Source organism: Chroicocephalus ridibundus, unplaced genomic scaffold (genome assembly GCF_963924245.1).
Source record: "Chroicocephalus ridibundus unplaced genomic scaffold, bChrRid1.1 SCAFFOLD_669, whole genome shotgun sequence".
NCBI lineage: Eukaryota > Metazoa > Chordata > Aves > Charadriiformes > Laridae > Chroicocephalus > Chroicocephalus ridibundus.
This window is the reverse complement of record NW_026961358.1, coordinates 1-24,826: the sequence shown is the minus strand read 5'-3', so window position 1 is coordinate 24,826 and position 24,826 is coordinate 1. Positions and strand designations below refer to the sequence as shown.

The 24,826-nt window shown below is 67.4% G+C and overlaps 2 protein-coding genes across 3 annotated transcripts; both read right to left on the bottom strand.

Annotated features, from left to right (window-relative positions):
• Positions 1–328: 328 nt before the first annotated feature.
• LOC134509371 (dnaJ homolog subfamily A member 1-like) lies at positions 329–4,525 on the bottom strand. 2 transcript variants are annotated; one of them, XM_063321866.1, is made up of 8 exons: positions 4,457–4,525; positions 3,325–3,471; positions 3,054–3,252; positions 2,146–2,250; positions 1,832–2,059; positions 1,521–1,751; positions 1,296–1,396; positions 329–1,208 (listed from the first exon to the last, which is right to left on the bottom strand). In XM_063321866.1, the coding sequence occupies exons 2-8, from the start codon at positions 3,454–3,456 to the stop codon at positions 981–983; spliced, it is 1,224 nt and encodes a 407-aa protein (XP_063177936.1). In that variant the 5' UTR covers positions 3,457–3,471; positions 4,457–4,525; the 3' UTR covers positions 329–980. The 2 variants fall into 2 exon arrangements, with proteins under 2 accessions (XP_063177936.1, XP_063177935.1); XM_063321865.1 differs by having other exon boundaries at positions 3,054–3,471.
• Positions 4,526–14,249: 9,724 nt separating this feature from the next.
• Positions 14,250–21,603, bottom strand: LOC134509372 (nestin-like). The gene is made up of 4 exons (XM_063321867.1): positions 20,791–21,603; positions 19,547–19,671; positions 18,820–18,893; positions 14,250–18,163 (listed from the first exon to the last, which is right to left on the bottom strand). Exons 1-4 carry the CDS (start codon positions 21,601–21,603, stop codon positions 14,487–14,489), a joined length of 4,689 nt encoding a protein of 1,562 aa, XP_063177937.1. The 3' UTR covers positions 14,250–14,486.
• Between the last annotated feature and the right edge of the window lie 3,223 nt (positions 21,604–24,826).

Below are 24,826 nucleotides of genomic sequence, written 5' to 3'. Positions count from 1 at the left end.
CCAGCCCCGCGGGTCCCCTCCCTGTTGTGCAAAGCCGGGGAAACTGAGGCACGCCCCGGCACATCAAAGCCGGGTGGCAGGAGTCACCGCCCGCGCCCCGCCGGCTTCTCCGCGGGGAGAGCGCGGGCCCCCGCCGCGGCACCGACGCAGCCCCGACGGACGCCGACTCGGGATTCGCTTTTAATGCCGTGTACAAAGTCTCCCAGAAAAAAAAAAAAAAAAAAAAAAAAGAAAAAAAAGTTTAAAATTCTTCCAAAAATAAATTAAAGGGACGGGTTCTTCCCCCCGCCACTCCCCCCCCCGCTTCTCCCCCAAACCCACCCCCCCCGTCTGTTCTGTGCAAAGAGAAAAGAGAAACCCCCTCCGCTCCCCAGGCCTGAGCCAGGCTCCAGCAAGGAAAGAAACGGGAAAAGCAAGGGACCTCGGGGGGGGGGGCCCGGGCAGCGGCACCCCACGGCGTGGGGCCGGACGGCGCCGTGGGGCAGCAGCGGGGGCGAAGGGTGGCAGTTCCCGTCCTCCCCACATCGGCTTCTGCAGAGACTTTGCCCCACCGGACCACAGCTGGGGAAACTGAGGCAGGCGGCGAGACAACCCCCCCCTGCCCCGCCTCCTCCTCAGTCCAGGGCTGCGCTGTCCCGCTGCGGGATGCGCCCGCTGGGCTACCAACGGCTGCATTTGGCTACCGAGCCCACAGCCAAGGCAGCAGCAAGTGGCTCCTCCGCCGACATGGAGATGGAGCCAGAGGGAGGATCCGGCTCCCTCAAGGGCAGGTCAAAGAGGGGCCTCGTCGCTCGGCGGGAGGGTCTGGGGGGGCCCCCAAAGTGGGGCAGCCCCCTGCCCGGCTCCCTGGGGCTTGGTGGGGGGTGGGCGAGGGAGGTGAAGTGCTGTCGGAAAGGCGACCTATGTACATCCCTGAACGTGACGGCTCTCCGAGCCCCCCCTTCCCCGCCGAGCGGCCCCCGGCCCTGCCCCGCCACCGGCTACGAGGTCTGGCACTGGACGTGTTGGCGCGAGCCGTCCTCGAAGTCGTCCTCGTGGTAGGCTTCGCCGGTGTAAGGACGGCGGCCCGACCCCCCCTGGGACGTGTAGTCGCTGAGTTCTACCTCCTCCGTGTCCTCGGTGGCCATCACCTCCTCCTGGGGGGGGAAGAAGGCCTGGAGCTGGCGCAGGCGGTCAGTGGGGAGCCAGCCGGGCTCGGGGAACTTCACCTGCGAGCGGAGAGGGGAAGATGGAAGAGCGGGATGGACACGCGGGGGATGGGGAACGGCGGCTCCTGCCCGGCCTCGGCTCCTCACCTGGAACTGCAGGATGAGTTTTCCCTTCTGGAAGGGGCTCCTGTAGACTGGCATCCCCTCATTGGGGACACACTTCAGGTCCCCAGGTCGGATAACGTCACCTGAAGAGAGAAGAGACGAGCGTCACCTCACCGCAGCCAGCACTCCCCTGGCTCCCTGCAGCCAGCACCCCCCCTGGCTCCCTGCGGGGGGAACACAGAGCCCCCCAGCCCCATCCCACCCCACCTGGCTGGGAGGAGATGAGCAGGGTCCTGTTGTCCAGGGTGCGGATGACCTGTCGGCAGCCGCACAGGGCGTCTGCCAGGCTGATCTCCCTCTTGACGATGAGATCGTCACCGCTGCGTCGGAAAACAGGGTGTTCCTTCTGATCCAGGACGATGATGATGTCTCCGGGCTCCAAGCCGGGAACCTGGTCCCCTTCCTCGTGGAAGGTGATCTTCTGCCCGTCCTTCATGCCTGCGGGGGTACACGGGGAGAGCTCAGGGCGCGGGGGCCGTTTTGGGGGTGACCCCACTCCCCCGGCGGTCCCCTCTCACCTTTATCCAGGTGAACGCTGAGGATCTTCTTCTCCCGCACGACTTTGCGGCCGTTGCAGGTGAGGCAGCAGTCCCGAGGCCGGATCCACTCGCCCTGGCCCTGACACTGGGAACACACCGTCTGGATCTGCTGGATCATGCTGGGGCCCAGCTGGTGGATGCGAACCTCCATGCCCGAGCCGTGGCACTTGGGGCACCTTCTCTGGGCGCCCTCCCGCACCCCGCAGCCTGCGGCAAGGGGAGACAGAGGGGTGAGCAGCTGGGCTGCGGCGCTGGGGAGGGCCCCCAGGCACCCCGTTGCCCCCAGCACCCACCTCCGCATTTCCTACAGATGATGTTCTTCTGCAGGGACAGCTTGCGCGTGGTGCCGTTGTAGAGGTCCTCCAGCGACACCGAGAGCTGGTGCACCACCGTTTTCCCTGGATGGACGGAGGGGAGAGCTAGGATCAGCGCCCGGTCGCTCACCACCCCCCGAGCCATGACCAGATGGATGCCGGCCACCGTGGCTTGGCATCACTGGTCCTCCACTGTGGCTGACAACTCCCCTCCAAAGCCATTCCTGTTTAATCCTCGGGAATGGCAGCACGAACAGAAAAAGCTTTAAGCCAAACTTGGCGTGAGGGCTCTGAGGAACCTCTAGCAGGGATCTCCTCGCACCTCCAAGCCCGGATCCTGCCAGCGCGGGCCGGGCATGGCTCCTACCCCAGGGCCCCTGGCCGCCCTCCGGCTGCTTATCGCCTCAACCCGGCTGGAGAGGCTCTACCTGGTCGCCGAGACGCTTCCCTCGGCCTCCTAATTGCCCTGCTATTAAATCGTGCCACTTCAGCAAGAAACGCCGTGGCGAGTCACCTTCTTCCCCGTGACCCAGGCCAAAAACATCCGTACAGTCACCGGAGTCAGCCCTGCACGCCCTGCGTCTCGCTGCAGCCTCCCCCCGAGGCTCGCGGGGAGCCGAGGGCAGCGCTGGGCTGACTCAGCCCCAGCCCTGGGGACGGCGGGGGAAAGCTGGGACAGGGACAGGGAAGGGCTCTTTGAAGAGGGGCAGATGGAGAAAGTAATGAGGATGACGAGGAACTGCGTCGGGCTTTGCCACCGCGGGGATGGAGGTGGCCCACGGGCCGTCAACTGCATGCCGGTGCCCCAAAAGCCAGCACCATGCCGTGCCGGGGTGTCAGTCCCCTCCCAGCACCCGGGGTCATGGCGGGTCTGTTGTCCCCGGTACCTCGCCTGTCCGCCCGGCCCCGCATCCGCACTCCCCCGCCGAAGAAGAGGTCGAAGATGTCCATGGGGGAGCCGAATCCGCCGCTCCCTCCTCGGTTCCCCAGGCCGCCCTCCTTCATGGCCCGCTCCCCGCCGCGGTCGTAGAGCGCCCGTTTGTGGGAGTCCGACAGCACCTCGTAGGCTTGGGAGATCTGCTTGAACTGGGGAAGGGAAAAGCGAGTGAGACGAGGGGGAAGCGAGCCGGGCGGGAGTCTGGGGGGGACTGCACCTACCCGCTCGCCCTCGCTGGGGTTCTTGTCAGGGTGGTAGCGCAGCGCCAGGCGCCGGTACGCCCGCTTGATCTCGTCCAGGCTGGCTCCCGGCCGCACGCCCAGCAGGTCGTAGTATCCCGTCTCCTTCACCATCTTCTTCGTGACGTGCTGCGAGAGGAGAGACCCGTCAGCCCCGGCCCGGGACCCTTCCCCACCCCATGACACCCCTCCCTGGTACAGGATCCCCACACCCGAGGGCGTCACCAAGGGGTTTTACTCTTGTTTTCCTCCCTGTGGAGCCACCCTCTGTCCTGCCTCAGTTTCCCCATAGCAGCAGCACCCCGTGGGGCAGCAGAAGGTCCCCTGTCCCCGTGTCTCTCCTCCCGCACCGGGCAATGTGCCGGCAGCCGATAAGCCCCACGCGGGGTGTGGGACGTGTTTATCTTGCGACATTGCGGGGAGGGGGGGACACGGGGAAGCGACCGTCCTCCTGCACCCTGCTGGGGACTTCGGGGCTGGCGGGTCCCCCCCCGGGCCCGGGCATCTCCGGGCTGGTATGTCCCCCCCACCCCCGACCCGAGCACCTCTGGGCTGGCATGTCCTGTTCCGTTCCCCCCCCGCCCTGGGCACCTCTGGGCTGGCATTTCCCCCCCCCCTTCCTGGCCCCGGGCATCTCCGTGCTGGCATGTCCCCCCCACCCCCGACCCGGGCACCTCCATGGTGGCGTGTGTCCCCTCCCCCGGGCACCCCCGAGCTCCCCCCGGGGGGACACGGGGCTTGGGGGGGGGGGGGGGAGCTGTCGGGGTGTGTGTGACATCCCGGTCCCGGGGACGGGACAGGTCGGCCGGGGGGGCAGCCAACCCCCCCCACGGGGCACCCCACAGCGCAGGTGGGGTGTCCCCACAGCCGCTGCCCGTGCGGCAGGGCCCCGCCATGACGGGGGGGGGGGGGGGGGCGGCACAGAGAGGCCTCACAGGGGGCGCCGGGCCCCCCCACAACTGCTGATAGGCCCCGGCGTCCCGGCCCCCGCTCCGGGGGGTCCTCTCAGGACCGGGCCGGTGCCCGCCGGTGCCCGCCGCCGCCGGGGGAGGCAGAAAGGGGGGGTGTCAGCCCCGGGAGGGGTCCGGGGGGGTCCGGGGCCGCCCCCACTCACCGCCGCCGACGCCGCCGCCGCTCCGCTACCCGTCTCGGAACTCTCTGGAAGCCGGGGACACGCCCCCCGCGCTCCCCATTGGCTGGGAGCCGCCCTGCCGGGCCCGCCCCCTCCGCCCCTCGCGCCGCGCCCATTGGCCGCCACTCCCTCAGCCGCCGCGCCCCCACCCCACCGCCCCGCCTCTCATTGGTTGACGGTTCTTCCGGGCCCGGTCGGGAGGCGGCGGTTTACGATTGGTTGCGATGGCTGACGGCTCCGCCCCCTCGACGGCCGCCTCCTCTCTCATTGGCTGGAGGCGGGTGGCCAATCAGGGGAAAGAGTGGGAATTCCGGGCCTCGCCGCCGTCCGGCAGGGGCGGTGTGGGCGCGCCGGGTCCGAGCCGGGTCCGAGCCGGGTCCGAGCCGGGTCCGAGCCGGGTCCGAGCCGGGTCCGAGCCGGGTCCGAGCCGGTCCGAGCCGGGTCCGAGCCGGGTCCGAGCCGGGTCCGAGCCGGGTCGTGTCACCGCGGGGGGGGGGGGCTGGCGACAGCAGGGGAGGTTTGGGGGGGGTCCATTTTCCTGCGGAGGGGGCTGGAAACAACAGGGAGGGGTTTGGGGGGGGGTGTCCCTGTCCCTGTCCCTGTCCCTGGAGGGGTGGGCGGCAGAACAGCAGAGAGGGGTTTGAGGGGGGGGGTCCCATTTTCCCTGGGGGGGTGTTTGGAACAGCAGAGAGGGGTTTAGGGGGGTCCCATTTTCCTTGGGGGGGGGGCGGGCACAAGAGCAGGGAGGGGTTTGGGGGGGGCCATGTCCCCTCAGGGGGGGGCTGGCATTATCGGGGAGGGATGGGGGGGAGTGTCTCATGTTCCTGGGGGGGGGCAGAACAGCAGAGAGGGGTTTGGGGGGGCTCATGTTCCTGGGGGGGGGGGTGGGGGCTGGAAACAACAGGGAGGGGTTTGGGGGGGGGGGGTCCTGTCTCCCCTGGGAGACAGGCAGGGAGGGATATGGGGGGGGTCCCATGTTCCTTGGGGGGGGGGCAGAACAGCAGAGAGGGGTTGGGGGGCTCCCAATTTCCTTGGGGCGGGGGGGGCGAACAGCAGAGAGGGGTTTGGGGGGGTCCCAAATTCCGGGGGGGGGAGGTAGAACAGCAGAGAGGGGTTTGGGGGGTCCCAAATTCCGGGGGGGGGAGGTAGAACAGCAGAGAGGGGTTTGGGGGGTCCTAAGTTCCTGGGGGTGGGGGACTGGTGACAGCAGAGAGGGGTCTGGGGGGGTCCCAAGTTTCTGGGGGGGGTGTCAAAACAGAGGGGAGGGGTTTGGGGGGGTCCCATGTCCCTGGGGGGGCTGGAATCTCTTTGGGAGGGGGGGCCACGACCAGAACGGAATAATCCCCCGGGGGGAGGGGGAGGAAGGCGCTGGGGGAGGGGTGCTGGGGGGGGGGTGCTGGGGGGGGGGGGGGGAGTGTGTGTCTGGGCTGGTGCCCCCCCCCCCCCCGCCTCGATGGTCACCCCTCCACCAGTCCTTCCAGACTCACTGGCCATGTTTGGGCAAGCGGCCGGGCCCGGGGGGCTGCTGGCCCCCCCCAGTGCCTAGCCCGGGGAGAGGGGGGTGGGGGGGGGTGGTCCCAGAGCCTGGAGGCCATAAATCCCCCCCCGCGCCCCCCCCCCCCCCCCGAAACCCAACCCCGGCGGGCAGTTGTCACCCCACTGGGGTTTCAGCGACCCCCATCCCACCTGCCGGGGGGGGGGGGGGGGTGGGTGGAATTTGGGCCAAATTCCTGCGGGAAGCGGCCACCATCGGCTGCTTGGTGGGAGGGGGCTGGGAGCGGGGCCAGTATGGGGTCCCCAAACTGGGAACGGGGTCCTCCAACTGGGAATGGAGACCCCAAACTGGGCCCACGGTTCCCTGACTGGGAAGGGATTTCCCAAACTGGGCGCCTGGCCCCCAAACTGGGAATGGAGTCTCCAAACTGGGAATGAGGTCCTCGAACTGGGAATGGAGTTCCTAAACTGGGAAAGGAGTTCCTAAGCTGGGCAGGGGGTCTCCAAACTGGGAATGAGGTCCTCAAACTGGGAAAGGAGTTCCTAAACTGGGCAGGGGGGTCTCCAAACTGGGCATGTGGTCCCCAAACTGGGCATGTCACTCCCAAACTGGGAATAAGGTCCCCAAACTGGGAACGGAGTCCCCAAACTGGGCATGGGGTCCCCAAACTGGGTAGGGGATCTCCAAACTGGGAATGGGGTCCCCAAACTGGGAATAAGGTACCCAAAGTGGGAACGGGGTCCCCAAACTGGGCACACAGTCCCCAAAGTGGGCACACGGTTCCCTAACTGGGAATGGATTTCCCAAACTGGACGCCTGGCCCCCAAACTGGGAATGGAGTCTCCAAACTGGGAATGAGGTCCTCAAACTGGGTACACAGTCCCCAAACTGGGCAGGGATCTCCAAACTGGGCAGGGGGTCTCCAAACTGGGAAAGGAGTCCGCAAACTGGGCACACGGTCCCCAAACGGGGCAGAGGGGGTGCATGTCATTCCCAAACTGGGAATAAACTCCCCTAACAGAATGGAGTCCCCAAACTGGGAATAAGGTCCCCAAACTGGGCAGGGATCTCCAAACTGGGAACGGAGCCCCAAAACTGGGAACAGAGTCCCCAAACTGGGAACGAGGTCCCCAAACTGGGAATAGGGTCCCCAAACTGGGCAGGTATCCTCACACTGGGAACGGAGCCCCCAAACTGGGAATGGCGTCCCCAAACTGGAAACGAGCTACCCAATCTGGGAATGGAGTCCCCAAACTGGGAATGGAGTCCCCAAACTGGGCATGGGGGTCCCCAAAGAGGGCAGGGGGGGGTCGCCGGCCATGCTGGTGACACTGGGACAAGGAGCACTGGAGCCAAGGGACGTTCCTGTCCCTTCCCGGGGCTGGATCCGGTGGCGGTGACTCAGGGCCGGCCGCGGTGGCATCCTGTCCCCAAATGGCGTCCCCTCGGCCTGGCACCGAGCCCCGGACCTCCGGTGGCCACCAGGTCTCCATCCAGGAGACCTTCAAACCCCTTCGGCCGGGGGCAGGTTTTGGCCCCAGGGGTGGGATGTGACCCCAGGACTGGGGTTGGGGGGGGACGACGGGACACCCCCACGCGCAGCTCCTGTTTGTCCCAGTGCCACCAGTCCCAGGGGACCGGCTGTGGGGCGAGAAAGGAGCTGCTTTGTCGGCGTTTCCTCCGGCTGTGAGTCACCTCCTGCGCCCGCTGCCCCACGGGGTGGGTGCTCGGGGGGGTGCTGGGGTGCCCTGGTTTGGGAGGGAGGGGGGTGTGTGTGTGTGTGTGGGGGGGTTGTCCCCCTGTCCCCGTCACCGGCTCGGCCCCATTGCAGGTGGGGAAACTGAGGCACGGGGCTGGCGGGTGGTGGCAGGAACCGGCCCAGCTGCTTCTCACGCCACAAGCCATGTCCTGGCCATATCCCCCCCCCCCCCCCCCCCCCGCTAATGATGGGTCACATCAACAGGCTGGGGCTGGGGGGGCGGGGGGGGAGGAAGGGGCTCCCGGGGTGCTGGGTGGCGGTCGGGGGGTGCCACGTTCCCCCTCTCTCCCCCCCCCCCCCCACCAGCCGCTGTGGCACAAAGGAGAGTTTTGGGGAGGTCACGGCGGGGGGGTCGGCTCTGCTGCCAGCTGGGAGTGTGGGACCCCGGGGGGGGGAGAGGGGGCACCACCTCAGGGATGGGGGGGCATGGGCCCGGGGGGGGGTCATTGCCCCAGAGATGGGGCCAGGGGGGATGCATTGCCCCGGGGATGGGGGTGCATCACCCCAGGGGGGGTTCATTGCCCCAGGGATGGGGGTACATCGCCCCGGGGGGGGGTCATTGCCCCGGGGATGGGGGTGCATCACCCCAGGGGGGGTTCATTGCCCTGGGGAGGGGGGGTGCATCACCCCAGGGGGTTTCATTGCCCCAGGGATGGGGGTACATCGCCCCGGGGGGGTGCAATACCCCAGGGATGGGGGTGAATTGCCCCGGGGGGGGGAATGTCATTGCCCTGGGGATGTGGGTACCTCACCCCGGGGGGCTTCATTGCCCCGGGGATGGGGGAGCATTGCCCCGGGAGGGGTTCATTGCCCCGGGGATGGGGGGTTACATTTCCTCGGGGGGGGGTTCGTTGCCCCAGGGATGGGGGTACATCACCTCCGGGGGGGTGCAATGACCCAGGGATGGGGGAGAATTGACCCGAGGGGGGGTGGTCATTGCCCTGGGGACGGGGGTCCATCGCCCCGGGGGGGGTTCATTGCCCTGGGGAGGGGGCAGCATCACCTGGGGACGGGGGTCCAACGCCTCGGGGGGGGTTCATTGCCCCGGGAATGGGGGTGCATCGCCCTGGGGGGGGGGTTCATTACCCTGGGGATGGGGGTTCATTGCCCCGGGGATGGGGGTTCACTGCCCCAGGGATGGGGGGCGTCGCCCCAGGGACCCCATCGCCCCCCCCCCGGCTGCTGACGGACGGCCCCAGGCGACATTCCCCGCAGGGTCCCGCCGTGGGGCTCGGCCTCAGGCATCCGTGCCCCCCCCGCCCCCCCCGATTTGGCAGCAGCTGTCGCTGCTCTGGGGCACGGGCGCTGCCGGGGGGGGGGCGCGGGGGGGTGGGGGTGTCACGGCCCAGCAGCTGGGCGAGCCCCCGAAAACGGGGCAGCGCTTATTATAGCCGGCGGGAGCTATTCCGGGGGGGGGGGGGGGGGTGTCTGACCTAGGTGAAGGGTGGGCGAGGGGGTGACCGAGTCATTCCCCAACCCCCCCCCCGCCCCCGGTATGTCCCCCCCAGGGGTGTCGCGGGAAGGGACGGTGCTGACTGGGGTGGCCTTGCTGGGGAAGCGGCGGGGGGGCGGGGGGGCGACCCCTCCCTGCCCACATCCCTGCCCTGGTCTTGTTGGGGGGGGGGACACCAGCCTGCCTCACCCATGTGCGTGTGGGGGGGGTCCCCATCGTTGCCCCCCCCATGCATGGGGCTATGTCCCCGCCATGCATCCCCCTCGGGGACACCCCCCCGGGGCACCGGTGGCCCCGGCGTGGCTCCTGCTTGCCCGCTTTTAGCATCTTTTTTTTTTTTTTTTTGGGGGGGGGGGGGGAAGAGGGGGGAGAGGGGGCCGTTCGCGCCCCTCCGCCTGTATTTTTAGTCCTTCCCTTATAAGGTTCCCATGATTTTTTGGGAGCCGGGAGCGGAATGAAGTCATCGCTGAGGTCATCCCGCCTGGTGTGTCGTCCCCCCCCCCCAACAATCCTGGCTCGGGCTCACCCCACAGGGAGTTTTTGTGTGGGCTCCATTGAAATCCCCCCCCCCCCCCTCCATCCTTCCCCCCCCCCGCCCCCTCCATCGCTCTCTCCCGGCCCTAAAGGAAACAAAACCCTTCCCCGGCTGGCGGGGTGCCAGGCTGTGGGGGGCTCTTGAAGCCCACACAACCCCCCCCGACCACCACCACCCCATGGCCACGGCCCCCGGGACCGCCCCCCCCCCCGCCCGTGCCCCCCACCTGCCCCCTGGCACACGCCTGGGTGTGCTTTCCGTCCTGGTCCCCAAAACTAGCCTGTGTGAGCTCAGCTTGGGTGGGGGGGACACAGTGGGGGGGACACCGGGGGGGTGGGTTTCGGTCTGGGGGGGGGTGCCCGGTGGGTGACTGAGCCGCAGCCCCACACGGGAGTCAGGCATGGGGGGAACGGGGGGTGCTTGGTCCGGTCGGGCTACACTGGGTGCCATTGGGGCACGCTGGGTGACGGGGGGGGGACACACGCCTAGTCCCACCAGGGACACGTTCGGTCCCATCAGGGACAGGCTCAGTCCCACTGGGGACACACGGCGTCCCATCAGGAACACCCAGTCCCTTTGGGGACACGCTCGGTCCCACTGGGGACACGCTCGGTCCCACCGGGGGGATGCTCAATCCCGCTGGGGACGCACTTGGTCCCCGGGGACATGGTCAGTCCCATTGGGGACACATTCGGTCCTACTGGGGACACAATCAGTCCCATCGGGGACACATTTCATCCCAGTAGGGGCATGCTCAGTCTCATTGGGGACACACTCGGTCCCATTGGGGGCACACTTCGTCCCTGGGGACATGCTTGGTCCCACTGGGGACACACTCGGTCTTATTGGGGACACACTCAGTCCCATCAGAGACATCCTTGGTCCCACTGGGGACACTTTCACTCCCATCAGGGGCATGCTCAGTCCCGTCGAGTACACGCTTGGTCCCATTGGGGACACTCAGTCCCATTGTGGGCACACTTGGTCCTGTTGGGGACACGCTCAGCCCCGTTGGGGACACATTTGGTCCCACTGGGGACACACTCAGTCCCATCAGGGACATGCTTGGTTCCATTGGGGGCACACTCAGCCCTGTTGGGGACATGCTTAGCCCCACTGGGGACACGTTTGATCCCATCAGGGACATCCTCAACCCCATCGGGGGCACATTTGGTCCCATTGGGGACATGCTTAGCCCCATTGGGGACATAGTTGGTCCCATCGGGGACACATTTGGTCCCACCAGGGACACGCTCAGTCCCATTGGGGACACGCTCAGTCCTGTTGGGGACACACTCGGTCCCGTCGGGGACACACTCGGTCCTGTTGGGGCCACACCTGGTCCCGCTGGGGCCAGGCTGGGTGCCATGGATGCCCACTTGCCCACACCTCGCAGCCCAGGCCCCCGGCAGCCATTCCCCCCCCCTCCCTCCCCCACCGACCCCCAGCCCTCGGCAGCCTCATCCCATCCTCCTCCTCCTCCTCGGGGTGAGGAAGGGGCTCCCCCTCCCTGTCCCCCCCCCCCCCGCCCCCCTCCATCTGTCCCCCCTCGTCGCTTTGTCAGCACGGGCTGGAATGTGGATTAATTTCGGGAGGAATGTCACCCCCCGCCTCGCTCAGCTCCTCGCCCGCCGCCGGCTCCCCCCCCGCAGCCTCCCGCCACCCCCCCCCACCCCTCGCTCTCGGGGACCACTCGGGGGGACACGGGGGGTCTCAGGGAAGGTGGTGGTGGTCGGGGGAGGGGGGGGGTGGCGGTTTGTTTTCCCGGTGCTGCCATCGGCCGCCGCCGCGCTGACGCTGCCCAGGCCTCGCCGAAGGGGCGCGCGGGGGCCGAGGGCTGATTGAACGCAGACTCGGCGCCCGATTAAACTAATCGGCGAGGTTATTTATTTTTATTATTTCTTTTCTTTTTTTTTTATTACGGTGTTCGGAGCCGTGTGATTTTAGCCTTAAAAGGAAACCGTCGCCCTTTCGGGCAGGGGAGGGGGCCGGGGGCTTCGCGCCGAGGAAAGCAGATAAACGTCGGGTCCTTATCGGTCCCTGGCTCCGAGCATCCCCGGGGCGCTGGCACGGGGACGGTTGGGCTCAATCCGGCGCGTGGGTGAGCCGAGCGGCTGGTCCCCGAGCACCCAAGGAGCCACGCTGAGCTCACCCGTGGGTGCGAGCCTGTCGGTCCCCAGGGATGCCGTGGCAGCCCGGGTCCCCTCGTCCCCTCGCCAGGGTTGACTCAGCCCTTTGCCCGGCATAAAGGAACCCATTCTCCGGCCGGGAACTGATTTATGCGGCTCTTCCCGCGCCGTCCCCACGCCCGGCCGCACAACGGGGCGATTGAGGCCCCCCTCGGCTCCCTGCAGCTCCCCCCCAGTAGCCAGCACCCTTTGGGAGAGGGGACAAAGCCGGGTCTGGCGGGGTGACGGGGTCCCCGCTGCGATGCCGGGGGTCACCGGGGCTGGGTGGCCGCATGCTGCCCCATGGGCAGCCGGCCCGATCCGGGCAGGAATAGCGGCGGGTTTTGCTGGCTCATCGCTGACGATGCTGGCACGGGGACAGGGTGGGCTGGCATCCCGTCCCGCTCCGGCCAGCCAGCCCCACCGGCACCTGGGCAAGTGCCCGGCCAGCAGCAGCATCCGCTGGACCCTGGGGATGGGGGAGCATCATTCCAGGGGGGTGCATTGCCCCGGGGATGGAGAAGCATTGCCCCAAGGTGGGGAGCATCACCCTGGGGATGGGGAGCATCACCCCAAGGTGGGGAGCATCACCATGGGGAAGGGGAGCATCACCCCAGGGGGCTGCATCACCCCAAGGGTGGGGAACGGCATTCCAGGGGGGGAGGATCACCTTGGGGATGGAGGAGCATCACCCCAAGGTGGGGAGCATCACCCTGGGGATGGGGAGCATCACCCCAGGGAGGGGAGCATCACCCTGGGGATGGAGGAGCATCACCCCAAAGCAGGGAGCATCACCATGGGGATGGGGAGCAGTGCCCTGAGGGCTGCATCGCCCCAAGGGTGAGGAACAGCATTCCAGGGGGGAGGATCACCTTGGGGATGGAGAACCATCGCCCCAGATGGGAACATCACCATGGGGATGGAGGAGCATCACCCCAAAGCAGGGAGCATCACCCTGGGGATGGGGAGCAGTGCTCTGAGGGCTGCATCGCCCCAAGGGTGGGGAACATCATTCCAGGGGGGAGGATCACCGTGGGGATGGAGAACCATTGCCCCAGATGGGAACATCACCATGGGGATGGGGAACATCACCCCAAAGCAGGGAGCACCACCCTGGGGATGGGGAGCATCACCCCAGGGGGCTGCATCGCCCCAAGGGTGGGGAACATCATTCCAGGGGGGAGGATCACCGTGGGGATGGAGAACCATTGCCCCAGATGGGAACATCACCATGGGGATGGGGAGCATCACCCCAGGGGGCTGCATCACCCCAAGGGTGGGGAACATCATTCCTGGGGGGAGGATCACCGTGGGGATGGAGAACCATCGCCCCAGATGGGAACATCACCATGGGGATGGAGGAGCATCACCCCAAAGCAGGGAGCATCACCCTGTGGATGGGGAGCAGTGCCCTGAGGACTGCATCGCCCCAAGGGTGGGGAACATCATTCCTGGGGGGAGTATCGCCCTGGGGATGGGGAGCGTCATTCCAGGGGGGTTCATAGCCCCAGGGATAGAGGAGCATCATTCCAGGGGGCTGTATCACCCCAGGGATGGGGAAGCATCACCCCAGAGGGGGAGGGGGGTACATCACCCTGGGGGTGAAGGAGCATCATTCCAGGGGGGTGCGTTGCCCCAGGGATGGGAGAGCATTGGTCTGGCAAGGGGGGGATTCATTGCCCTGGGAAAGGGGGGGTACATCGCCTCCGGGGGGGTTCATTGCCCCAGGGATGGGGGAGCATCGCCCTGGGGGGGGCCATTGCCCCAGAGATGGTGCCAGGGGGCTGCATTGTCCCAGGGATGGGGGTGCATCGTCCCGGGGGGGGTGCATTGCCCCAGGGATGGGGGAGCATCGCCCCGAGGACCCCATCCCCAACCCATGAAGACGGACGGCCCCAGGCACGATTTCCTATGGGAAAACAGCCTGGAAATGCAACCCCCCCACCTCCAGGGGAGCCCCCCCCAGACCTGCCCCCTCCCCTCCCACCCCCCACACCCCCCCGAGGCCGTGGGAATGAGGAGAGCGGGGCTGCAGCGGGTCCGGGGGGGAGGACGAGGCTTTTATTAAATTAACGTCAAGGCAGCGAATACATCGGCGTGGGGCAGCCCCCCCCGTGCGTCGGGGCTGGGGACGCCGGGGTGCCCTCACCCCCCCCCGAGGCGCTGGGTCCCGGGGTGCAGAGCGTGGGGGTCCCCAGCCTCCAGCTGATGGGGCGGATACGCTGCCGGGGCGGCGGGGGGGGAGCGTCGAAGTGGGGGGAGATTGCAGGCAAGGGGGAAACATGGGGTTTAAATTAAATATAGCCACGGCAACCACCCCCCAGAGGGGGCACAAACCGCGGCTGGGGTCCCGGAGCAAGCATGCGAATTTTTTGGGGGGGGGGGGAGGGGAGGGGGGTTTGGGAATTGGGGGGGGGGTGGGGGAAGTGAGCTCGGTGGTTCTTCACTCTGCCAAAGGGGTGCACAAAATCCACGCAAAAGGTGTTAAAAATCGTTAAGGAGACGGGGGGAGCGTTAGGCGGGGGAAGGGAGGGGGCTGGGGTTTGGAGGGGAAGGGGCTACCGAAGGGGTGTCCCCCCCCTCCCCGCTCCCGTCGCCGCCGTCACTCGTCCCCCGAGGACCAGGGCTCCTGCTCGGCTCTCAGCCGACACGCCGGCGGCTGGTCGGGCGTGAGGCGCAAGACGTCGTCCCCCAAAGAGGACGGCACGGGGATGGCGTCGGCCCCGCCGTGTTTGCCGCAGGGGGTGGCATCGGTCAGCTTGGCGGCGGCATCGGCGGGGGGCCGCGGCTGCGTGCCCCCGCTGGGCTCTGCGCTCTCATCGGGGACCTCCTGCGCCGGCCACGCGCCGGCGACGCCGTTGGGCACCTCCTCGGTGAATTCGGCCAGGTCTTCCAGGCTGGCCTCCCGGTACAGCCCGTTGGCGGCCCCAGCCAGACCCTCCGGCCCCGGAGCCGCCTCTGCTGGTGCCTCCTGCACCGTCGGCTCCTCCTCGCTGGACGAGGCGGGTGAAGACTCTTCCTCGGCATCCCCGGGGAGCTGGGACCCGCTGGCATCCCGTTGCCCGCCCTCGGCCGCCTTCACCCCCATCACCAGCTCCTGGTTGAACTCCAGGGCTTGCTCGACTATTTCCAAAATATCCGAGTCTTTCACGACGTCCGCCGGCACCTTTGCGGAGGGATCGGCCGCCTCTGGGCTTTCTTTAATCATCTCTGGAAAAACTCCCTGCTCCGGCGCGGAGCCCGGCTGAGGCAGGTCGGCCTCGGGGGGCTCCTCATCCCTGTCTGGGGGGGGACTGTCGCCGGCTGGTGCTTCCTCCTCCACAGCTGGCTGCTCATCCGCCGTCTGCGCCGCTTGGTCGGGCAGCGGAGAAACCGGCATCACCCGGGCTTGGAGCCCTGCCGGAGGGATGGACGCAGCCACGTCCTGGTGAGCCGTGCTGGGATCCTCCTCCTCTTCTTCCTCCTCTTCCTCCTCTTCCTCCTCCTCCTGCCCCACCGGCCCTGGGAGCGTTTCGACTCTGCCGCCATCGCTCTCCAGCTCGACCGCGCCATCGAGCTCCTCGTCCGATTCAGCAGCCAAACTCTCCCGCAGCCCGGAGCCTCCGGCTAATGACCCCGCGGTCCCGGGGGAGACGGGATCCGCCTCGGGAACAGCGGGGCCTTCCTCCAGCTCGGCGGTAAAACCCCCAGCATCATCCTCATCCTCGTCCTTTGGCATCTCGGCTTCTTCTGTGGGCATCTTCGCATCTTCATCCACTTCACCAACAAACGCCTCGAAGTGCCCTTCGTCCTCTGGCACCGGAGATGCTTCTCCGGGAGCTTCCAGCTCATCTTGGCCGGCTTCGGTTGCTTCAACTTTAATTTCTTCAAAGTCCTCGGAGATCTCGGCTTCCTCCGAGCTGGAAACCTCTTGGTTGGGAGCAGAGACCATGAAATAACCTTCCTCCTCCTCGGCACCCTCTGCCGCGGGGGCTACCTCCGTTCCTTCCTCCTCTTCGCAGCTCTCTGGCACGGTGGGAGTTGGCGGCTTGTCCTTCCCTTCCAGCCACCCTTCATCCTCTGGAGTTATTTGGGATGTGGGGCCTGTCTCGGTGGTTTCCTCAGTCTCCGGAGGGTTTTGGCTGGGTGTGACCGCAGCCAGCGTCTCCCCATCGTAGAGGCGCAATGGCGTGCTGTCCGGCAGCGTGTCCTCCAGCTCCACCCTCCTGCCTGTCCCCGGCGCTGGCTCTGGCTCTCCCCATCGCCCATCCTCCTCCTCCTCCTCCTCCTCCTCCTCCCGCTCACCGCTCTCGGTGCCGTCACCCGGCGCCTGCTGCGGTGCGGCGGGGACGGTGCCGCTGCTGCTCTCCCGCTGGCCTGCCTCCAAGTCGAGCTCCTCATCGGCATCCTCATCCTGCACCTCCCATGGCTCCTCCGCAGCCTCGGCCGGCTCCTGGCTGTCCCCTTGCCCGGGGACATGGATGGGTGCTGCCTGGTCAGGCTGCCCCACGGTGTCCTCCTGCTCATCCCCTGCCAGCCCCGGGGCCGGCTCAGCGCCCGGCGGTGGCTGCTGCTGGCTCGTCCCTCGGCTCTCGGCAGCTTCTTCGTCATCTTCCCGGGTTTCCTCCAGCTCTGCCGGCGACACGCTGCTGTCTCTCTCTTCGCTTTCCAGCCCTCCTGCGCTTCTCGGGGTGTCATCCGCCCAGGCTGGCTCTTCCGTCCCCAGAGCCCCCTCCGTGTCCTCTGCTGTCACCTCCCACTCCTCTGGAGGGGGCTTTTGGCTGCTGCCCTCATCCCTCCCACCCCAGCGCTCCTCTCCCGGCTCCGGCTGCTCCTCCTCCCGCGTCTCTTCCCCAAAGCCGGTTTCCTGCAGGTCCTCGGGCTCCTCCTGCCCCAGGGCTTCTGGTCCCGCAGCCTCTCCTGCCCCGGGGTCTTCTCCTCCCAGCGCCTCCCCGCTGGCCTCTCCCTTTTCTCCCTCACCTTCTTCTGCTCTGCCTGGGTCCTCCCCTCCCATGGCATCTTCCACAGCCCCCGACGAAGCCTCTTCTGCTGGGGTGGCCTCATGGATGCTCAAGGGCTCCTGCTCCAGGCACGGCTCCTGCTCCGGGCACGGCTCCTGCCGCCTTTCCTCCCCTGCAGCCAGGTCCATCTCACACACGGGCATTTCCCGCTGCTCAAACTTTTCCTGCTCCCCATCAATGAAGTCCTCTTCCGGGTGACTTTCCATGGGCAAACCCGGGTGGCTTTCCACGGGGACAGCAAAAGCAGCTTCGATTTCTCTCTGCGGGGACTCCCCTTCTCCCGCATCCATCCCTTCGCCCTGGAAATCGCCATCGTCGGGTCCCCTCTCCTCCTCGTCCTCCGAGGGGTGTGATGCTTCCGTGCTTGGGGCATCCTCCTCATCCTCTGGCTCTTCCTGGCTGGCCCCAGTCTGGCCAGGGCCACTGGTGTCCTCTTCCTGGGCCACCACTTCTGGTCCCCCTGGGCTCAGCACAGCCGGCATCTCCTCCTCCCACACTCCCGGCTCTTCCGGGCTCGGGGAAGCCGCCGCGCCGCAGGGATGCGATCCCGCACCCAGCCCCTGGAGCACGCCTTCCCCAGCCCTCTCCTCCTCTTCGGGGGCTTCGCCATCCCCGCCACCCTCCGAGGGGTCTTGCCCTTCCCCGGCCCCTCCGCGAGCCTCTATGGGGGGGACGGGGCTGGGGGGACGGGCATCTGGGGGGGCCCACGCGGCGCCGAGCGGGGGCTCTTCTTTGGGCTGAGCATCGTCATTCATTTCCTTGAGAGCATCCTCCAGCGCCTCGCTGACCAGCCGGGCTGGGTACCGCAGGCTGCGGGTGGGCACCGCTCCTGGGGGCTCGGCGCCAGCATCGCGGGTCTCCGCCGCGGCTCTGGGCACAGGATGCTCCTTCCCTTGGCTCATCTCACCCCCGTCTCCCCCTGGCCAGGCAGGACCCTCTCCCCCCGGGCTCCCCGGCTCCGGTGGCACGGGGCTGGGGGGGTCCAGGGAGAGAGAAGGGGCTTTGCCGGGCTGCGAGGGGCTCGGCGTGGGGCGGCCGGGGGCACCCGGCTCCTTGGCTTGCGGTGCCGTGGCATGGAGGACGGAGCCGATTTTCTGGAGCTCCCTGGGGCTCTGGATTTTGGGTGTCAGAGCGTCGCTTCTGGTTTTTGCCGGCTGCCCCCTCCCCTCCGCCCGGGGGAAGACGGAGGGGCTGGTGCGGTGGTCCCGGGGCAGCAGCCGCCTGGCCTCGGCGCTCGCCGCCGCCAACTTGCTGCCCCCGCTCACCTCCAGCTTGAGATCTGCAACGAGCGAGGCGGGGAGCGCCGTCAGCTTGCCAAAAAGCCGCTCTCTGGGCTCCCTCCATCCCTCCCCGGCCGCCCGGGGTGGGGGCCTCTCGCTGCCCGCTGCCCCCTCTCCTATTTTTAACCAGCCCCTTCCTGGCAAAGTGGGAAATTCCTCACTGGAGCTCAACTGATGCTCCGGCGCCGCGCGGGGACGATGCTCCGGCGCGGTCAGGTCTTGCTGCTGGGTTGGGGTTGGGGGGGTGGACGGAGAAGTCGGGGGGGGGGGGGAGAGCGTGGGTGCCAGGCTTTCCTTGGTGGTTTTTATTTGGAGGAAAACGAGAAACGCTCGGCCTGTTACGACAACCCCCGCGCTCCGGCTGGGCACGCGGCTGCCCTCCCGGCCTCCCCGTGAGGGGGAGGAATGGAAGAGAAGAGGCGAAGCGGCAGATAAGCCCTTATCTGCGCGGCGGCGGCGGGTGGCGAGGCCCGTGCCAGGACACCCCCCCCACCCCCCCCCCGCCGCTGCCCGCTGTTCGCACCTTCCTATCGCGGCCAGGAAAACGCTCGTGTCTATATTCAGCCTCATCCCCCCCCCCCAACCCCGCCACCTCCGGCTACCCCCAGCACCCCCGGCCCCCAAGGGGGGGATGCGGTGGCCAGTGCTCCCTTACCTCGCAAGCCGTTGGCCAGTTTGTATTCCCCGGCTGGCATCTGCAAGCGGGTGCTCTCCGCTTCCAGCAGCGTCCTGCGAGGAGAAGGAGCGGGGTGGGTGCCGGGGGGGGGGGGGGGGGGGGGTGCGTTGTGGAGGTGGGGGGGGGGATGCTCCCCGTGCCCCCCCTCGCCCTCCGCCCCCAGCACACCCCGCGGGGCTATGGCGGACGCTTTGCAGGGAAACTGAGGCACAAAGGGGCTCCGGATGGTTTTGCTGCCGGTTCCATGCCCGGGGGGGGGGGGGGGACGGGACCGCGGGGGGGGGGAGCGGAGCGGCCCCCCCTTGCTCCTGTCTCCCCTCCCATCCCCCTGTCCCCAGGATTAGTGTCCGCGCCGGGTGACATCATGCTCCGGCGGGGAGGCCCCTCGCCTGGGCTGGGGACAGCCCCTATTCTCATGCTAATTGTCCCCCCAGTCCCCTGGCAACCTGCCTTTGTCTGGGGCCATCTGGAAGGGCTGGAAGGGCTACACAAGACCCCCCTTGTGCCCGAGACCCCCCCCCGCTTGTACCCAAGACCCCCCTTCTTTTAGCCAAGACCCCCCCCTACCATGCGCCCACCGCCGTTGCAGGGGTCGTCCCCAGCTCCCTGCGTGGGGGAAGTGGCTGGTCCCCAACCTGGTCCCCAACCTTGTCCCCAACCTTGTCCCCAGCCTTGTCCCCAGCCTTGTCCCCAGCGGGGACCTCACCTGTAGGTGGCCACTTCCAGGCTGAGGGACATCTTGAGGTGCATGAGCTGCTGCCGGTCCTCCAGCACCTGGGCGATCTGTCCCCGCAGGCTCTGCTTCTCCTGCTCCAGCGCCTCCATCGCCAGCTGCGGGGCGGGGGGGGACAACGATGGGACACATCAGGGACACCTCAGCCCTGCTGTCCCTGCCGGACATGGGACCGCGCTGGTGGCTCTTGTTTCCGCCTGGCGCCCCGTGGGATGCTGCGGGGGTTCGGGGTGGGGTGGGCTGGGGGGGGCTGAGGATGGGGAGTTGGGGGGGTGAGGAGAGGAGTGGGGTGAAAAGCGAGGGGGAGGCGGGTGCCGGAGGAGGGAGGAAGGGCCGGGGGGATTCGGGATTGCAGGACACCGGGCTGGGAAAGAAGCATCTTTTGGGTGAGTGACCAGGACGGTGGCACCCTCGGCTCCGTGACCAGTGACCGGGGTGGTGGCACCCTCTGCTCCGTGACACCCTCGGCTCTGTGACACCCTCGGCTCCGTGACCAGTGACCGGGGCCGTGGCCCCCTCTGCTCTGTGATCGGTGGCCGTGGCCGGTCCCCGGACCTGGAAACAAAGAGGGACCCTTCCCCGGGGCGGCATCCGTGCCCTCCCCGGCATTTCCAGCCCCATATTTCCACCCCCCTACCCGGGCTCCAACCCCCCCCTCCCTCCCGCAACCTCCCTCCGCTGAATTACTTTTGCAGCTGTTGGGTTGCAGCTGCAGCGAAGTCGGTCGGAGTTTAATTCCTCCCCGCGCCCCCCCCCCGCCCTGCTGCCTGCACCCAGACTTGGGGCTGGGGGGGGGTGGGGGGTGGGGGGCAGCAGGCGGGGGCTGCCGTCCCCCCGGGGGTCTCTGGATCCCACGGGGACGTGGAGCAGCATCCCCGGGCAGGGTGGTGGGGGAGGACCCGGCTGGTGCTGCTCCCCTGCAGCAGGGTGGCTCCGGGTCCCTGTTGCGAGGGGGAAAAGGGTGTCCCTGAGCCACCCCCCCGCCCCCCCCCGCCCTTCCTCCCACCCTCCCCAGCTTCCTCTCCATCTGCAGCTCATCCAGGGCCACCCTCCCTCCCTGCCCCGGGGTTTTCTCCCTCTGTCTTGCCTCCCTCCTACCCATCTCCCCCCTCCCTTTGTGGGCGGTGGGTGCCCTGAACACCCCCCCAGGCACCCCCAGCACCCTGCTCTCCCCCTCCCCAGGGGACCGGCTCCCCCCCGCAACCGCCTTCACCCACCTGGAACTTCTCCGCCTCCCCGCGCTGCTCCTGCCACTGCCGGGCCAGGTTCTCCTCCAGCATCTCCTTCCGCGCTTTGAGCCCCACCAGGTCCTTCTCCAGGTGCTGGAGCTGCAGCTGGCTCTGCTGGTTGTCCTCCACCGCCTTCCAGAGGTTCTCCTTGGCCTGGCAGAGGGAACCTTCCAGCTGCGACACCTCCGTCTTGTAGGTCTCCACCGCCCCTTTCCAGATCTCCGAGAGCCTCTTGGAGTAGTCCTCCACCTCCACCGGCTGGAAAGCCACCGGAGCGCATCGGAAGCTCTCCAGGCTCTGCGAGAAGCTCGCAATCTCCTGGTCCAGCCCCGCTTTCTCCTCCTCGTGCACCTCCAGCAAGGCTTCCACCTCCTTCTCCAGCTGCACGGCTCTCTCCTTCAGCCAGATCTGCGCCCTCCTCTCCTCCTCCAGCTCCTTCCTGCTCAAGGAGAGCTGCTTCTTGGCTTCTTCTCGGGCCGCCTGCTCCTTCTGGCACCTGCTTTTCACCTGCTGGACCTCCTCGTAGAGGTTGTCCCTGGCCAGCTCAGCCGTGCACTTCTCCCTGAAGGCGTGATCCAGCGCGTCCCGCAGGGCTCGCAGCTCCTCCTCGTACTTGGCCCGCCACGAGTCGCCGGCGGGGCTGCCCTTGGCGCTCTGGATTTCGGCTCGCAGCACCTCGTTCTCCTCCTCCAGGAACTTGACGCGGGCCAGGTAGGCCTCCAGCCGCTTGTTGAGGTCCCACATCTGCAGGGACTCCTCGCCCAGGGCTCTCGCCCCAGCGAAACTTTCCATGCTCAGCATCGGGGCTGCTGACGGAGGATGCCGGGGCTCAGATGCCGGCGTTGCCGGAGGATGCCGGAGGATGCCGGAGGCTCTGGAGAAGTGGGAAAGCACAGGGAGGGAAGCGAATGGCTGGGAGCGGAGGGGAGCGCAGCTATTCATACTCAGCCGGGCGAGTGGGAGGCCCCTGAGACCCGGGCGAGCAGCTGGGCTTAACTCTTCCGCAGCCGGGGCCGCTTCCAGCCCCACGTGGGCTCGACGCCGGATGGGATTTCCCAGCCCTGAGGAAGGGCAAAGTGTTTCTCTGCACTTCGGGAGGGTGGTTTGAGGACTTGGATCCTGCCCCCAACGTGGCTCGGCTGGGAAATCCACACACACACACACCCACACACACACCGGCAAAGCTGGAGCGCCATGTGGGGTGCTGTGGGCCTCGGCACGGAGGGCGGGGGGGTGTCCAAGGGCGGGTTGGCAGATGCCCGTCCTGGTGGGCTTGGCTGCGGGCATCCCTCCCCGGTGGTACGCTGGCCCCGTGCCACTCCGAAACCCCGGGGGCCACGGGAACCCAGACGGAGCCCTTGGATGTTCTCCCAGTCTCGGGAGGGGTGATGGTGGCACTGGGGACACCCGGTGCCCCTCGGCTCCCAGGGCAGTTTTGGGCTCAGCACAAGCCGTGGCCTTGAATCCAGGCACGGGGGGATGGCGGGGGGCACTAGGGCGTCATCTCAGCCGACCCCCTTCCTCCCCCCCCGCCCCATCCTCGGGGTGCTGCATCCAGCTGCGCGCAGCTGCCATCCTCTCTCTTTCCAGATGTGCGGGACGGCGGGAGCCCGAGGGGGGACTTTCACCCGCAGCCTCCGAAACTTGGCCAAGCGCCGGCTCAACATTTGGTTTCGTTCACAGCTTTCACCCGCGCGGCCGAGCCGTCATGGCTGGGGGGGGGAATGCGGGTTATGAATCGCTTCGCGGGGAGCGTTTGGGGATTATTATTTTTTATTTTTCTCTCTTTTTTTTTTCCCCCCCTCCAGCTGATTTAGAAGGGGGCGGGGGGAGGGCAGCGGGCTGGCCAAGGTTTAAAAATCCAAACCGGGGAGGTTTCTGTGAACAAAAGAGGCAGGAAAACATCGTTTGGGGAGAGATTTGTTGCAGCATTTTTCTCCCCGTCCTCCCTCTCCCGGAGGGATGGTGGTTTTCCCACGGCGGGGGGGGGGGGGGGGGGGGGGGGGGGTGGGGCGGGGGGGGGGGCTGTCCCCCGCTCTGCCCTCCCCAGGGCAAGGAGGAGAAGGGTAAATGTCCCCTCCCGAGCCGTCGCCGGGGCCAGCTCCTCCGGAGAGACGAGCAACAGTCCCCTCTGCTGGCAAAGGCCACCCAAAACCACCCAGAGCCATCCCCGAGCTCCTTCCAGCTTTACACCATCCGGGAGCTGGCGGGGTCCCAGCGTTCCCCCCGAACCCCCCCCTCCTCCCCCCCCCATCTGGGAGCAGCAATAAAAGGGTCCCTTTGGACCTTGGCACGGCAGGGAGCGGGTTTTGCCCGGACTCTGCCCATCCCAGCGCCTGGTTGGGGGGAGTGGGGGGGGTGGAGGGGGGTGGGGGGGGGACACCCCCGGCCTGGGGGTCCCCGAAGGCATCGGCTTCCCGGCTCATCTCCGGCCAGACATCCGGCTGGCTCCCCGGCCCCGGCCCCGGCTCCGCTTCCCCGCTCGCAGCCGGGACTCAGACGCCGCTCGGCGGCCCGGGGAGCGCCGGGGTCGCGTTAATCCACCCGCCGGGGCCGCGGTTAATCCACCGCCGGGGCCCCAGAGCTCACCGGCGGCGGGGTGGATGGAGCCTTGCCGTGCGCCTTCTCCCTCCTGACTCCGCGGCTTCTTCACACACCCTCCTCTTCTTCATCCTCCTCTTCCTCCTTTCACCCTCCTCCTCCTTCTTCACCCCCCTCCTCCTCCTTCATCCTCCTCCTCCTTCATCCTCCTCCTCATCCTCTTCACCCTCCTCCTCCTTCTTCACCCTCCTCCTCCTTCTTCACCCCCTCCTCCTTCTTCATCCTCCTCCTCCTCCTTCACCCTCCTCCTCCTCCTCCTTCACCCTCCTCCTCCTTCTTCACCCCCCTCCTCCTCCTTCATCCTCCTCCTCCTCCTTCCCCCTCCTCCTTCTTCATCCTCCTCCTTCATCCTCCTCATCCTCCTTCACCCTCCTCCTTCTTCATCCTCCTCTCCTCCTTCACCCTCCTCCTCCTTCTTCACCCCCCTCCTCCTCCTTCATCCTCCTCCTCCTTCATCCTCCTCCTCATCCTCTTTCACCCTCCTCCTCCTTCTTCACCCTCCTCCTCCTCTTCACCCCCTCCTCCTTCTTCATCCTCCTCTTCCTCCTTCACCCTCCTCCTCCTTCTTCATCCTCCTCCTCCTTCTTCACCCTCCTCCTCCTCTTTCTTCACCCTCCTCTTCCTCCTTCACCCTCCTCCTCCTTCACCCTCCTCCTCCTCCTCCTTCACCCTCCTCCTCCTTCATCCTCCTCCTCCTCCTTCATCCTCCTCCTCCTTCACCCTCCTCCTTCTTCACCCTCCTCCTTCTTCATCCTCCTCTTCCTCCTTCACCCTCCTCCTCCTTCTTCACCCCCTCTCCTCCTCCTCCTCCTTCTATCCTCCTCCTTCATCCTCCTCCTCCTTCTTCATCCTCCTCCTCCATCCTCCTCCTCCTTCACCCTCGCCTCCTCTTCATTCTCCTCCTCCTCCTTCATTCTCCTCCTCCTCCTCCTTTCCATAGCGCACCCACTCCGGAGCCGGCCGTCCCCTCTGCCTGGCTGCTCGGCTGCTCCACCAGCTCCCAGTTTCCTCCTCCCGTTGGGTGCCCGTGGGGTGACTGGGTGCCCCAGGGCTGCCCAAGGGCCACCAGCCCCCAATATTGGTGTCTGCCACAAGGCGGCCCTCGGTGCCCGCGGCTACGTCGGGAAGCGCCAGGGGATGGAGGTTTGCTTCCTCCCTGGCCTTGCTCCCCTCTTCCTCCTCATCCCTTTGCTTTGCCTTTCCCCACTGTCTCCCAGTCCCCGCTCCCTCAGCCAGTGCCGGGGCTCGCTGGGACAGCCCAAATCCTGCAGGGAGGACTGGGCATCCCCAGGGGGACAGAGGGATCACAGCACTTCCCTGCCTGGGGGAGGCTGGGGGCAGAGCTGGGGGGGCACCCCGGGGTGGGGGGGTCTGTGTATCCCTTCCTTCTGCGGGGTGCTGGGGTTGGGAGTCACGTGGGATG